This window comes from Myotis lucifugus, unplaced genomic scaffold (assembly GCF_000147115.1).
Source record: "Myotis lucifugus unplaced genomic scaffold, Myoluc2.0 scaffold_28, whole genome shotgun sequence".
Classification (NCBI taxonomy): Eukaryota; Metazoa; Chordata; class Mammalia; order Chiroptera; family Vespertilionidae; genus Myotis; species Myotis lucifugus.
The window spans coordinates 990251-1006015 of record NW_005871076.1 but is presented as its reverse complement, the minus strand read 5'-3'; the positions used below and the strand labels follow the sequence as shown (position 1 = coordinate 1006015).

At 47.1% G+C, this 15765-nt stretch overlaps 1 protein-coding gene across 13 annotated transcripts in view; it reads left to right on the top strand.

Annotated features, from left to right (window-relative positions):
• The window catches only part of SH3RF2 (SH3 domain containing ring finger 2), a 110650-nt gene that overhangs the window by 74135 nt on the left and 20750 nt on the right, over positions 1–15765 (top strand). For 8 of the 13 annotated variants that reach the window (XM_023752011.1, XM_023752010.1, XM_023752004.1 and 5 more), the window contains 3 exons: positions 3952–4043; positions 5302–5472; positions 13153–13403. In XM_023752011.1, the coding sequence (XP_023607779.1) occupies positions 3952–4043; positions 5302–5472; positions 13153–13403 (514 nt within the window). The remainder of the gene's footprint in view (positions 1–3951; positions 4044–5301; positions 5473–13152; positions 13404–15765) is intronic. The other 5 variants (XM_006086400.3, XM_023752009.1, XM_023752012.1 and 2 more) reach the window with 4 other exon arrangements.

Genomic DNA, 15765 nt, shown 5'->3' with positions numbered 1-15765 from the left:
GCTGTGGATGCTTCTATTTCTGATAAAGACTTTTAGAAATGAGTCATTTCCTTCAAAAGGAAGAAAAATGTTTTTAGATTGTAGCAGAAATACTCACCCTCAAATCCACACCCACTCTCTAATCCAGCTCGGGTCCCCAAACACTGTGCCAGGAAGTACCCGTTGCTGGAGGACCTCCATCTGGCCTCAAACCTCTAGGGCCCAGGGACCTGAGGTCACAGTCGACCGCAGGGAACCACTCACTAGGCTCTTTCACTCAGGAGGGCGGGCCTCCATCTTCGATGCCAGGGGCAGGAACAGACCTGCCTCCTCAGAAGCTGGCCATCTACCTATGTGGTTGTCTTCATTTCCCGAACCGGGCCTTCATTTCTGTCTGCTTCTGTCTTCCTCATTCCCTGCCTTTCTCTATCTTCCTCTCTTTCCCTATCACTCCAGTCAGACATTCATCCATTCATTCGTGTATTCAGTTTTGGCTCTGCCTTTGCGATCCTTTTTCCCCACCCCTGGCCCTTGGCAATTTTTCATCTGTTTTCTGTCACTATAGTTTGGCTTTTTTAGGAATATCATATAAATGGCATCACAGAACATGTAGTCCTGGATGTCCTGCTTCTTTTAGGATGGTATTAAGATTCATGTATGTCATAGCATGTATTGCTGAGGCATATGCCACTGTCGTTAAACTACAATTGTTTATTCATTCACCAGTTGCTTGGCATTTGGGTTGCTTCCAGTTTCTGTCTAAAATGAATAGAGCCGCTATGAACATTCATGTACAAGTCCTTGTATGGACATGATTCCATTTCTCTTTGATAAAGACTTGTGAGTAGGATTGCTGAGTAGCATGATAAATGTATATCCAACTATTTTTTTAAATGGCCAACCTGTTTTCCAGTGTGGTGGCACCATTGTACATTCCCACAAGCAGTAAATTAGTTCTAGTTGCTCCACATGCTCACCAACACTTGGTATGGTCCATCTGTATCATCTTAGCCAATCTCTTAGGTTTATAGTGGTATCTCATAGTGGTTTTAACTTGTATTTTTGTATAATTGTTGATGTTGATCTTTTTATGTACTTATTGGCCACTCAATATATCTTGTTTTTGCTCTTTTCTTATTGTGTTGTCTTTCTTTTAATGAGTTGTCAGAATTTTTCTCATCTTTTTTAAAATTTCCCTTTCTTCTCCCTTCTTCCTTCTATCCCTCTGAACCCTTCTCTTTCCCCCACTGAGGCTCTGTCTGTGCCTCTCTCACTTTCTCTCTTCCCGACTCTCAGAGTCATCCACTATTTCCCCCCATCTCCCTCCTCTTCCTCCACCTCCTCCACTCATGTTCTCCCTTCCCCTCCAAGACACCTCAAAACCTGAGACTCTGACCTCCCTTACTGTTCCATATTAGAAAGAATTCCAACACAAGCCCACCAATTTCAGTCCTAGTGAGGTACCATGTATCAAATAGGAGGAAATACCCCCTCTCTGGGAAGGCCTAGCGAAGAAAAGAGAGAGAGCCCGGTGCAGTGGAGGGGTGGCTTTGCATTCTGGCAACTCCCTCCTCCCTAAAGATTAATAGTGTTTGTGGATGGAAGGACTTTTTACGCAAACATAACATTGGAAAGTCGTGGGTGCTAAGTGAAGTTCATGCTGCTTAACCAGTGCTTCGACAGTCTCTACAAACATAAGATTAGTTATTCGCATAACAAGGCTCTCCCTGGCACAGCTCCCATGCCCAGCAGGATTAACCTTGCCCAGTCACAGGAAAGGACCTGCCCAGCCCAGAGCCAGCTCCTTTCATCTCTGTTTGAGGGAACCAGTATGACAATATTTTATTGCCAAGATCAGAACACTTGACGAAGTGTTAGCCTCAGATGTGTGACCATGGAACGCTTTTTTTTTTTAAGACTTTTCACATACAATTCACATACCATACAATCCACCTTTTTAAGGTATACAATTCAGTGGCTTTTTTATATATCCACAGATATTTACAACCATCATTACTGCAATTTTACATCTCATCACTGCAAAGAGAACCCTTGTACCCTTTAACTCTCATACCCATTAACTATCACCCCCATATCTACCTCTGTCCCCAAGCCCCTAAAAACCTCTAATCTGCTTTCTAGTCCTATAGACTTTCCTATTCTGGACATTTCATATAAATGGAATCATGTAATAATAGTCTTTGTGCATCTGGCTTCTTTTAGCAAAATGTGTTCAGGGTTTAGCCATGTTCTAGCATGTATCAATACTTCATTTTTATGGCTGAGTGATATTCCATTGTATGGATATACCACATTTTGTATATCTACTCGTCAGTCTATGGACATTGGGGTTATTGCCACCTTTTGGCTATCATGAATAATGCTGCTGTAACCTCTGTGTACAGATTTTTGTGTGACCTTGGGTAGGTACTGGGAGTGGACGTATTGGGTAACATGGTAATTCTATGTTTAATCATTTGGGGAACTGCCAGACTTTTAGATTCCCATCAGCACTGTGTAAGAGTTTCAGTTCCTCTACATTACCACCAACACTGGTTATTATCTGACTGGAATGGTTTCTGATCCTATAACTGGATTTTAATAATGTCACAATCACACATACATTTACACAACCATCAACACAAAAATCTATAGTCATACATGCCTGCATACACCTCTAAAGTTCATACACAAGCACACAGAATCCCAGATAGACATTTACAGTCACATATACAACCATACATACATATAATCACACATGGCATATGTGCATATCAACTTATAGACCCACATATCTGAATATAATCAGACATACAACAGACCGGTGCCACCACACATCCACATACAACTGTCATGGATTCTGAACAAACATACACACTTGCACAGACAGCCGGAGACAGATGCACTCAGTGATGCATTCACACCTGCCCAAACACTCAGACTCAACAGTAGCATTCAAAACCAGAGTCCTAAAAGGGCACACATACACAGTTACCATCACTGATGGGTGGGTAGCTGAGACAGATTGGATGTATTTACTCTGGATGGCATGGAAATGGATGAGGTTTCATTAGACCTTGGTAGGAAAACTTTTTCATTCACTTGTTCTTTAAGCCACAACAATATATTGAGCACATAAGAAATATAGTGGTGAACAAGACGCAGTCCCTGCCTCATGGAACTTAGAGTCTAGTGGAGGGATGGTTAGTAAATGAGGAAACGATCACAGGCTGTGATACGTGCCAAGAAGGAACTAGGCAAGTTAATCAGATAAGAGGCAAAGTCCCAGGCGAGTAGACAGTTTCCAGGAGCTTATCACTTTGTTGCTCCCTCTTTTGTTCTGGAAAAAACGTAAAAAGGGTTCAGAGTCATCCTCCATAAGTCACTGGATAAGCTGGGAGGTGGGGATGAGGGGGCGGACCTAGGCTACCTGGTTTTACATTTTGTTTCATACTAGTTGGGTGACCTTTCTCTCAGTTCCTCATCCAAAAATAGGGATAACAGTACCCTTAATAAAGATGACCTTTGCTTGTAAAGCACTTCAAAGTGCCTGGCAAGTGTTAAGTTCTCAATCAATATTAACCGTTGTATCATCTTCTGAGAGCAGGTTTTCACAGGGAGAGGGAGGTGCATGCACTGGGAGATGGGTGGGGAGGGGCCGGCGGGGACGGATCCAGGAGTCTGGCGGTGCCCTGTTGACTGTCAATCCAACTGGTCTTCATTCTCAGTCCTGCCTGAGTAATCTTGGAATGCAGCCTTGGCAAGCCACCTCCCCATCCCCCCACCTCCCCAGGACATAAACCGATGTATTCCCGCCCTGCTCTTCCCACAAACCACAGACAGGGCCCATGATGGGTAGCGCTGGGCACGACTCGGTTTCCAGCTGCATCAGGCCTTTCTGCAGCAGCTCTGCTGTGGGCCTGGCTTGTGTCGCTCACTGACTCAGCATGGCTGTCTTTTCTGTCTGTGTAGGTCAGCATGTACCACGCCACACCTGCCTCCCCAGGACATTCCATGGCCATCGTCAGTCTGCCTGGCTCCCAGCAACACCTCTCAGCTAACATGTGAGTAAAAAGCTCAGCCCTCCACCCGGTCCTGGTGCAGAGGGGTCATCTTAGCCATCCCTCTGCCATTGAGCACTCCAAAACCTTCCCCTCCAGAGAGACAATGGCTCCCCTCCCTTTAAAATCGCCAATGGAAATAACGGTGAAAAGTACAAATTAGCAAAGCACGTCATCCTAGCTCATTATTTCACAAAGTAGAAAGAGACTAGAAGGTTATACACCAGAACATTGCTGGGAAATTGTGTACTGAGCAATTTCTATTGTCTTCCTTTAGATTCATGGTGGGCTATAAATAGATGTTGCTTTAGTAATCAGTAAAAAAAAAAAATGTACCATTTTCTAGGGGGAAGAACTTGCAGATGAGAACACTCCACCCCCAGCCCATTTGATAAGACCTTCCAGTGTCTCACAGTCCTTAGAATCTAGAAGGACTTGCTCAGGTCTAGCCTGAGGGCCATACACCGGCAGCCCCTGAAGCTGGCATGCCAGGTAGGCTATTTTCTGATGCCTTTAGTCAGCAGGTATCTCATCTCACAGCCTCACCATTCCCCAGTGTCTTCATCCCTGACTCATACCTGGATGTGAGACCTACCCGACCCCTGTGTGGACTTCACAGTGGAAAATCACTGCTCTAACCGAGGGCATTTTCGCCATACTAAGCCCATTCCCCTCCATCCCACCATGCAGCCAGCAGCCCGCTGTGCGCCAAAGAACTAGAGCTAACCCTGCCCCACCCCCAGCCCAGTGCCCACTTCCCTGCCTACGTTAAGCTAGCTCCTGGGGGCAAACAGGTTTCTACTCTCAGGAGAGGGAGTGGGTCGAGGCTTCCAGCCGACCTCTCATTTCCCTGAGCCTGCTGGCTGCACGTGTGTTTTTGAGAAAGCAGCCTCCATAGAGCCATCACGTGTGGGGCTGAGACCCGGCTCTGCCACTAATTTCTGGTCACCAACTCCTTTCTCCACTGTAGGCCAGTGTCCCGTTGTCAAAATGCTGGTGTAGCCTAAACTAGTGACTTGCAGTTGTGTGACATTCTGCGGAGGTCGGGGGGCATGGAGAGGGCAGGGATCGGGCCCCTTCGGCTGTTTAGACCAGGTTCTCTGCCATCTTCATCTGCCTTACATATTGAGGTTTCAGTTTTGCAAGGTTATTATCGCTAACCACTGGGCTGAAGGTTCCATCTCCCCTCGCCCTTCGCCACTCCCCTGCCCTCCCCTAGAGGTGTACTCCTTGTCCTTCACCAGTGCCCTGTGTCCCCCAGGTTTGTAGCTCTGCACTCCTACTCCGCCCACGGACCCGATGAGCTGGACCTGCAGAGGGGAGAAGGCATCAGGGTCCTGGGGAAGTACCAGGACGGCTGGCTCAAGGGAGTCTCCTTGGTCACCGGGCGAGTGGGCATCTTCCCCAACAACTACGTCATCCCCATTTTCAGGTGCGTCCCCTCCAATCCCAGGCACCCGGGGGTGGGGTCTTCTAGACCGGGGCCATCTGGGGACGGTTGAATTGTTGAACAACTCGATGCTTTTACAGAGTGTGGGCCAAGAAACAGCTTTTACCCTCCTAACACTTTAATTTTAAAACAGTATATAGTGCCCTAACCGGTTTGGCTCAGTGTATAGAGCGTCAGCCTGAGGACTCAAGGGTCCCGGGTTTGATTCCAGTCAAGGGCATGTACCTTGGTTGCGGGCACATCCCCAGTAGGGGGTGTGCAAGAGGCAGCTGATCAATGTTTCTAACTCTCTATCCCTCTCCCTTCCTCTCTGTAAAAAATCAATAAAATATATATATTTTTTAAAAACAGTGTATATCCGAAACCGGTTTGGCTCAGTGGATAGAGCATCGGCCTGCGGACTGAAAGGTCCCAGGTTCGATTCCGGTCAAGGGCATGTACCTGGGTTGCGGGCACATCCCCAGTAGGAGATGTGCAGGAGGCAGCTGATCGATGTTTCTCTCTCATCGATGTTTCTAACTTTCTCTCTCTCTCCCTTCCTCTCTGTAAGAAATCAATAAAATTTATAAATGTAAAAAATCAATAAAATATATATTTTTAAAAAAACAGTATATAGTTAAAATAGTTGTCTTTTTTATCTTTCTTTTTAAATATATTGTTATTGATTTCAGAGAGGAAGGGAAAGGGTGGGAGAGATAGAAACATCAATGATGAGAGAGAATCATTGATTGGCTGCCTCCTGCATGTCCCACACTGGGGATCGAACCCGCAACCTGGGCATGTGCCCTAACTGAGAATTAAACCGTGACCTGATTCACAGGTCAACGCTCAACCATTGAGCCACACTGGCTGGGCAATAGTTGTCTTTTTTATAGTTCTCCACAGTTCACAAGCACTTCCGCATTTTTTAACTCATTAGCTATGCCCAGGAATCCTTTAAAGTATATATTATTTTACAAATGAGGAAACTGATGTACAGAGTTAAGCAACCTGCCCAGGATCTAGATTTCAGGTTTTCTGTACAAATGCCAAAAATCCCACTTCACATCCTCCACCTCAACACTCCATCTAGTGGCAGAATGGGGAAATGTGAGGGCAGGATGACCACCCAGAGGACGCAGGAACCTTCCCAGGAAGTTGGGCCGTGAGCAGAGTTTCTGGGAATTCAGACTACTCCCTGTCCATCCACACCCCAGGTCACATGTTAGTTACCCTGCAGGTCTTCTTCCAAAATAACTTGTTCCAACCTTTGTCATCTTTGCCATACCTGTTCATTTCCCTGGCCCACAGTTTGTCTAGCCACCTCCTACCACAACCACAATGCACACAAACTCCCAAACTACCCACACCTCCTCCTACCTGTACCCCTACCAGCTCAGGCAAAGCCCAGGCAGTGAGGCCATCACCACAGCAAATGCTGTCTTTATGACATGCCAGAGAGTCACAATCCCAAGGAAAGTGATGATCTCATGGTACGCTCTGGGGTTCACTCCTGGAGTCATATGTTCAGTTCTGGGGGGACCTTCATGTAGGCGAGGCACTGAGTCTGGAGGAGGGCAGCAAGGATGGTAAGCAGACAAAACCACGTCAGAGAAGAAACCGATAAGCAAGGGCTATTGTGTAAGATATACAAAGAAGGGTCAGAGGGACCATCACAGACTGTGTCGACCAGGAAACAGACTTATTCCACGAGGGGACAGTGAACCAGTGGGAGGTTGTGGTTCAATGAAAGGCTGCCTATCAGGCTAGCAGGTGAGGTGGTGGACCCCCTTTCTAGGAAGAGTGCAGGGGAAGTCTGGGTTTCCATAGGTCCAGGCTTGTGTAAAAAAATTGGCAAAAAGTTGGGGCAGAAGATCCTAGTTATCCTTCAAAGGAAGGTTCTTGGAATTTGTTAGAAAGTGGAAAAATCTCCAAAAGCAAACTAAGGGTGTCTATAACTGGTGGTTTAATTCATTTATTCAACAAACATTTATTGAGCGCTGACCACTGACATGTGTTGGTCACCTTTCTAGACACTAGAGAAACACCAGTGAACAAAATACACCAAATCCCTGCCTACAGATTACATACTAGAGGAACAGACAGACACAAAACAAGCTGTATAAGTAATATGTATGGTATGTTAATGCTGAGGCCTAAGGAGAAAAATAAATCAGGAAAGGGGAATAGAATTCGTGTGGGGTGATTAAGGTTCTAACAGGTTGGTCAGGGATGGCCTTACTGAGATGGAGGAGGAATGAGGAAATGAGGAGGGGAGCCATGTGGGTCGCCAAAGGAAGTGTATTCCAAGCCAAAGGAACAGCAAGTTCCTGAACAAAGGCCCTGGGGTAGGACTGTGCCTGACGTGAAGGCCAACAGGCCTGGATTAAAGCCAGTGAGGAGCAGGTTAGTAGGAGATGAGGTCAGAATGGTAATAGGGGGTCAGATCATAGAACGTTTCCTAGGTCATAATGAATTTGACTTTAACCCTACTGCAGGGTTTTGAGCAGAAGAATGACATGATCTAATATAAGTTTGAACTGGAATTCCTCTAGTTGCTGGCTTGAGAATAAACTGTTGAGACAAGAAGTTCAAAGCAGAGAGACTAAGGGAATATTATCATAATCCAGGGGAGAGTGATGGTGAATTGAACCAGGGTGTGAGCCATGGTGGGAGGGGGGTGTGATCAGATTCTGGCTATACCCTAGATTTTCTGACAGATCCAATATTGGGTGTGAAAGAATAGAGGATTTGAGGTGAGTCCAAGTTCTGTGCCTTGAGTCACTGTAGGATGGAGTTGCCTTTTATTGCTATGGAGGTGAAAACCAAAACAGGAACAGGTTTTGGGGGATGGAAGGGAAGCGAAAGCTTTGTTTGCAGCAGATTAAGTCCCAATGTCTGTTAGTAATCCTCATAAAGATGTGGTTACATATGCAAGTCTAGCATTTAAGGAAGAAGTCCAGGCTTGAGATGGCATTTAAAGCCCTAACTCTAGATGAAATCACCATGGTAGGATCAGGTGGAGTGGAGAGAAGGGCAGTGAGCCTGGAGTTGAAATCTTCCAGGAATGAGAGGAGAGACCTGAGGAGAAATGACGACTGCAACAAGATGGCAGAGTCCGATAATATGTCAGAGCTCAGAGATACAGAGGAGGGTGGGAGAATGGTCTAGAAGTGACAATGAGGAGCTAGGAGGACACCTACCCTAACTCATGAACAGTTTCTTCTGTGGGATCTAACATGAATTCTCTAGGGCCATGTGTGTACTCCTAGGGCGTTTGCTTATGCATCAGGCCTTAGCCCAAAGTCTTGGTTATGCCGTGGAAGAACAGATAGAATAAGAGTGACCATGCCCAGTCAGTGTGGCTCAGTGGTTGAGCTTCGACCCATGAACCAGGAGGTCATAGTTTGATGCCCCATCAGGGCACATGCCTGTGTTTCAGACTCGATCCCCAGTAGGGGCCATGCAGTAGGCAGCTGATCAGATTTTCTCTCATCATTAATGTTTCTATCTCTCTCTCCTTCTCCCTTCCTCTCTGAAAACATACATTTTTTTTAAAGAGTGACCATATAATTTATCATCCAAACTAGGACACTTTTAAGATGAGAGGGACACTCTTTTTTTTAATCTTTACTGTTGAGAGTATTACAGATGTCCCTCTTTTTTCCCCCCGAGTCCCCCTCCACCTGGTCCCCACCCCTCCCCAGGCCTTTGCCACCCTATTGTCTGTGTCCATAGGTAATTCATACAAGCATATAAGATCTTTGTTTAATCTCTTCCCAGCCCCCACCCCCTTTCCCTCTGAAAATCATCAGCCTGTTCCATTTCCATGCCTCTGATTCTATTTTATTCACCAGTTTATTCTGTTCATTAGATTTCTTATTCGTTTATTTTTATTTTTAGATTCAATTGTTGATAGATAAGCATATACTACTATTTTATGGTTCATAATTTTTATCTTCTTCTCCTCCTTCTCCTTCTCCTTCTTCTTCTGAGAGAGGGACACTCTTAATACAGCAGGTGTAAAGAGACCCTCCTGGAAAAATTGGACATGTGGTCGCCCTAACTCAAATACACATAGAATTCCATTCCAGTGTGTTTCAGAGCTTCAGCTTCCCTTTCTCTCCTCCCTGGCTGTTCTCCTGTGTGGTCTTGGGCACATCAAGAGCATCTAGACTCAGGCCCTCCAATCTGGCTGCATGTCAGACATGGATAGAGTCTCAACACTAGACGGCCACCCGGTCCATCTTCCCACCCCAGCTCACAGACATCTGAACATGCTCATATACTGAGGTGCTACTTATGCTGACGGGTGGTTTTGCTTCTAGAGAGCCGGCATTTCCGAGACGAACAAATCCCTGCCACAGTACATCCTCCTGAGGTGACAGAGGGTCGATGCTCTCTGTGTGGACACGTTTTCCTATGGCCCCCCTGGCACAGAGAAAGTTCCCATCCCCACTCATCTTGGACGTGGATGACATTTGTCCAATTTGTCTATCTGGGGGCAGCTCACCCTCATTCTTAAGCCCCCTTTCCACTGTGCGGAGTTTAGTTCCTCCCCCTCCTTAGGGCTGAGTGATGCTGTCCGTTGTCAGCTGGGTTTCTGCTACGTTAAGCAGGTTGTGTTGGAACTGAGTGGGTTGGACACTTGTGTTTCTGCTCTTTGGTTCCGTGTGTGTGAAGTTCCCTCACCCCCACTGTCTTCTGTTGCAGTGGTGGCTCTGCACAGGCACCAGCCCCCTTGGTGGATGGTGCCCCCTTTTACCAATAGCCAGGGCCCGAAGGTGTGAGGTGCGCCCTGACCGTTTGAACCATTGCTCTCATTAGCACCATCCCCTAATGGACTGAGCCAGCCAGTTTCGGGACTAACTATGCATTGACCAGAGTTGACCAAAATGCCAGGTTTTTGGCTGAAGATTCACCAAGTGAGCCTTCATTACCAAGAGAGGGAAAGGCTTCTGCGCCACGCAGAGCTCCAGCCCTCTGTGCGAGATGGTGTCCAGCCTGTCCTGTGTTGAGCAACAACTAAATCTCTGCCACCGCCAGGTGTTTCCCCAGTTCCTGGAGGCATCATTGGCTCAGGTGGTGGAGAGCATTTGTCTCATTTTCACACAAACCCCTTCTCAATAGCACCAATATCCCTTTGAGTTTCCTCCTTCGCGCACAGTCTTGATGGGAGGCAGAAGTTTCCTCCCTTTTCAGAGACTGAAGAAATTAACAACTCCCCTTCCTCCTCCTCTTCCTCAACCCATCACCACAGCGAAGGGACAGGCTCAGCCAACCTGATACTTTCTCTTGGGACTTGGAAACCTGGACAAGGGAGGAAAGAATGTGGGCAAAGCTAAAGACCATTCATGGCAAAAACATGAACAGTAGCGTCAGACCCTTCCCACCTCAGATTCCTCAGCAACCTCCCTTAGACCTGTTTCCAGGCCTTTTCCACACCCTCCCGTCCTCCCCATAAATTCCCTTCTGTCCAGTTAGCCAGGATATTTTTTTTTCTTGCAAACTTCTCCCAATACCTGGTACACGTGCCCTCCCAGTGACTCATGGGCCAGCACTCATTTTCCTTTAGCTTTCTACACAGAACTACATAAAAATTGTCAAGGTCCATGCCCCTTTCAAATATTTGGCAAGTTCTTAAGGGCTCATGTCACAGATAGAAGAAAGGACACAGGGACCTGCACATTCAAAGCAGCTCCGTGGAGCGAATCAGAGGCAACACGTGCTCCTTGCACTCAAGCCTGAATGTCCCTCAGTCTCTCCAGCTAGAAAACAAGCATCATGATGTCTGCAGGCCTGAGGTGTCATGGGGATTGATTAATATCTGTGTGCAAAGTGCTCTGATGTCAGAAGAAAGTGCTAGGGAAGTGCTGAGCTAAGACTCAGAGGGGCCCCTTGTTAAATGAACAGCCTAGTGCTAGACTAGAAAACGGAGGTCGAATGTCAGTCTGTTTAAAGACAGGACTGGTGGAAGAAAGCTGGCTTGGGCCTAATTCCTTGCTGCTGCTGCTGCTGCTGCTGCTGCTGCTGCTGCTGCTGCTGCCGGAAACAGTTCTGGAAGCATTCTCTCCTGTTTTCAATCCATTTTGCAGCATCTAGCACCTTAAAGCTTTGATTCAAAAGACAGGCTGGTTCATGCCCTGGCCAGTGTGCTCAGCTGGTTGGGTGTTGTCCCATGCACCAAGGGGTTGCTGATTTGATTCCCAGTCAGGGCACATGCCCAGGTTGTGGGCTCGATCTCTATGGGGGAGTGTGTAGGAGGCAGCTGATCGATGTTGCACTCTCACATGATGTTTCTCTCTTCTCCCTTCCTCTCTCTCTCTAAAAATAGCCTGTTGACTATTAAAAAAAAAAAAGACAGGCAGATGCAGACTATGTCATGGAAGCTCGTGCTGGGGGTCTCTCCCCTCCAGCGGCCATCACCTCCAATGTAGTGTGGGCTCTTCATGGTGGGCAGCCCACTCCCCTGCACCATCAGCTCCTGGTGCATCGGGCTGCATACCTGTCTTGGGCAGGATTGGCTACATTAAAGGATGCCTTACTCATCTTTGTACAACCCTGGCCGGCTCATCATTAAACCACATATCACTTTTAAGCAAAAGGAGAGAAAAGGAGGAAAATAAGAGGAAATTACCCAAAGAGAAACCTGGAGGCATTGACAGGCAGGAAACTAGGAGGGAGGAGGGCATCTCTGTGCCGGGGGCCATGGTCAAGTTGGTTATTCCCAGGTAATTAGCCGAGGTTATTTCATCAACAGAGTGACAAGGTGACGGATGGGCTGCTTAGGAGAGGCTGTGATGTTGGGGGAGGACTTGTTGGTACAAGGGCAAGAAGGGCATGTAGATTGACAGCCTTTCCCCATGGGGTTCAGGGACTTGCAGCCTGGGAACAATGGAGAGGGGGTTGCTTGCTGTTTTACAAAATTTGAATGCTAGCATCAAAAATCAGACCCCAAGGCTGAAGAATTGATGTCTTACGGTGGCACGTTTAGGGCCTACCCACTGCTTTACTCAGTTTCTTTCAAGTGGGATGCAGGTTTTCCTTGCTACCAGATGATGAATGCTCTCACTAGCCCCAAGGTTGTGTACGCAGTGGTGAGAGCGCAGGTGATGTCGCTCAGTGGTAGAGTAGTAGTTGCTTGGGCAAGTACCTCTAAATCTCCTTTTACTTTCTTCTGTAACATAGCAGTACTCATAATAACCTGCCTCAAAGGGCTGTTGTGAAGAATCCATGAGATCATGTGGGCAAAGCACTTGGCTGTTGCCTGGCATACAGTAAGTGCTCAATATGTGTTAGCCAGAATGACTGGCATCAGGGCTGAAAGCATCATGGCAGCCACTCAGCAAACATTTATTCATAATTAAGGTCTGTAGGACACGTAGGTCATGTAAAATCTCTGCCTTCAGAGAGTCCCTGAATGGACAAGGAATCGCCATGGCAAAGCCAGGCGAACACGGAAAGGACCCTTATGAGACCCTCAACACACCCACAGTCAGCAAGCGTAGGACGAGGCTACGTAGTTAAGCCCACGTCGTTGACAAAAAGCATGTTTATGGGTAGAAAGAGGGTGAGGAAGAGCCACATCTGGTCTACGGCTGGGAGCTGGTAGGTTTTTAAAACAGGACTCTTGATTGACCATTTGCTTTCTCTGTTTCTTTTGAAAACAATTTCCACACCCAGAAAGACATCTAGTTTTCCAGACCCCCGGAGCCCTGGTCTCTACGCCACATGGACATTGTCGACCTCCTCTGTGTCCTCCCAAGGCAGCATTTCAGAAGGTGATCCCCGACAAAGCCGCCCCTTCAAGTCCGTCTTTGTGCCCACGGCCATAGTCAACCCCGTGCGGAGCACAGCCAGCCTGGGCACTTCAGGACAGAGCACTCTCCGGAAAGGACGGGGCAGCATGAGAAAGAGTAAGTGGTGGCAGAGAGGTATGTGCCTAGAGCTAAGTGACTGGTGGTGGTGGGGGGGTGGAGAGATTGACCTCGGTGGACAGAGTGCTTCCTGCAAAAATAAGGATCTTGGCTTTAAAACAAGCCTCGGTGGAAGGTTTTTTTATGATTCCCAAATACTGAGCTGTTCTACTGGATGCAGACTGACCCACTCAAGGTCACTGCCCAGTCACTTCATACATGCACGTTGACTGACTGGGAGGACGGCAGCCCTGAGTGCCAACCTGTAATTAGAACACAGCCAAGGTGGATGCTGGCTCTCATTAAGAGGGAACAACCAAAGAAAGCACTTGCTGGAGCAGTGCTTCTCAAATTATGTTCCAGGGAACCCCTCAGGGGTGTCAGAAGGAAAACAAGGGAAAGGAAGAGGGGAGAAAGGAAAAGAAAGTTAAGAAGTCAACGCTAAGAGCCTCTGAATCCCATTTTGTTATTTAACTAATATATGCATGAGGTTAAAGAAAAAAAGAATTATGTTGTACAAAAGTAAGTCTCCTTATATCCTTCACTTCCAGTCTCAAGTTCTCTTCCATGTACTTCTATACTTTGTCATCATACTCACGGCACTGTCCTGCACCTTGCTTTTATTTTTACCCATAACAGCCACCTGCACACATGGCAGTAATATAGAGCTTGCCTCTTAAAAGCCATGTTTTTATATCCTAAAACACTGAACTTCCACATGAGGCCTAATTTTCAAGGATTTTATAAAGTGTTTGAAACCCATTGTCCTACAAAACAGCAAGATTCTGTTATTTATTTATACACCTTTCTAGAAGGAGACAATGAGCCAGGCAAAGTAAACTTGATTCGTTCTGCGTCCTCTGATTTGAGCTGGACTCTGCTATCTTTAAAAAAAAATGATTCCATGTGAAGACGCAATAAGACTGACTAGTCAGAGCAAAACAGTGAGGCAATATGCCACACAGGAAAATGTCCCAGGAAAATTCATATCTTAGCTCCACCCACTCCCAGTGCTTTCATCTGGTCACCTGCTGGACCTCAGTGCCACCACGCCTGCCTCTCAGTTCCACCGACTGTCCTCCCTGCTTCTCCCTCCAGCACCTCCACCTTATACCCACCCTCTTCCCCCCCACACACACACACACAGTAATTGATCCCACCATAACAGCCTTGGGCCAGTTACTAATCTCTTCAGTCTTCAGTTCTCTCATTCGTAAAATGGAAATAAGTGGGGGGAAATGGAAATAAAACCAGTACCAACCTCATCAGGGTTATTGTATGGATTTAATAAAATAATCCACATAAGAGGGATGGCACAGTGCCTGGCCCGTAATAAGCTCTTGAGAAATAACTATTTTATAGTATTATTATTGTATCTGTCTCATCACTGCTACTGCCACTAAGCAGATCATCTCTGCTCCATCCAGAGCCTGCGCTCATGGAGACTCAGCCTGGACCACTTACAAAGCCAGGCAGTGCGTCCCACCAGCAACTACTCACTTTCCTCTCATGGGCTCGCTCCCTGCCTTTGCGCACATCTTGATTAACTCGGAGCTTTGACTGTTTGCATTGCACGCACGTGCAATGAGAAAGCGTTAGCTCTCTTGGAAGTTAGGAACCAACAAAATAAATAGGTAAGGCAATTTTTCACACGTTTCTGGGAGCCCGAGGCCACGTCTGCCCAGTGCCGCTCTGACTTTTCCAGATCCGGGAGGCTTTCTCTCTCTCTCCCCTTCCCGAGGTGAGGCTGGTCAAGCTCTCAGTCTCCCCGAAGCGAAGAGAAATGACAGCAGAAATGACCTCACAGGGCTGACCGTGGCAAAATAAATATCCATGTGGAAAGGTCAGACTTGTAAATGGTGACTGGCTTGCTCGCAGCGGCTGAGAAGGCCGAATGTGAGTGGCGAGCATTCTGCTTTTCACATTCACGTCCGGCTTGACGAAAAGTCACAGCGCAGAACAAGGCCTTGGCGCGGGCCCCTGTGCGGGACACAAACGGCTGAGCCACGCCACCTGTGCCTCTCAGCGCTGCGGACCCTTATGGAGAAATGGCCACAATGCTTCTCAGGGGTGTCTCTCCCCCCTGGCCCCCGAGTGCTGTGAGCTCCTGATTATTCCCCAAATACCTACAGGACATATTCCCAAGGGGTGAGGATCTCCTGTCTCCAGGGGATGTGAGCGGAACGGCTTTTAAATGAGAGGGGATCATCTCTGTTAACAAAAAGAACAAGAGCTTAGGGAAGGGGCAAAACCAAACTCCTGGACCTTGCATTTTATTTTTATTTTTATTAGCTTCTGAGAGAAAGGGAGAGAGAGACAGAACCATCAATGATGAGAGAGAATCACTGATCAGCTGCCTCCTGCATGCCCCACACTGGGG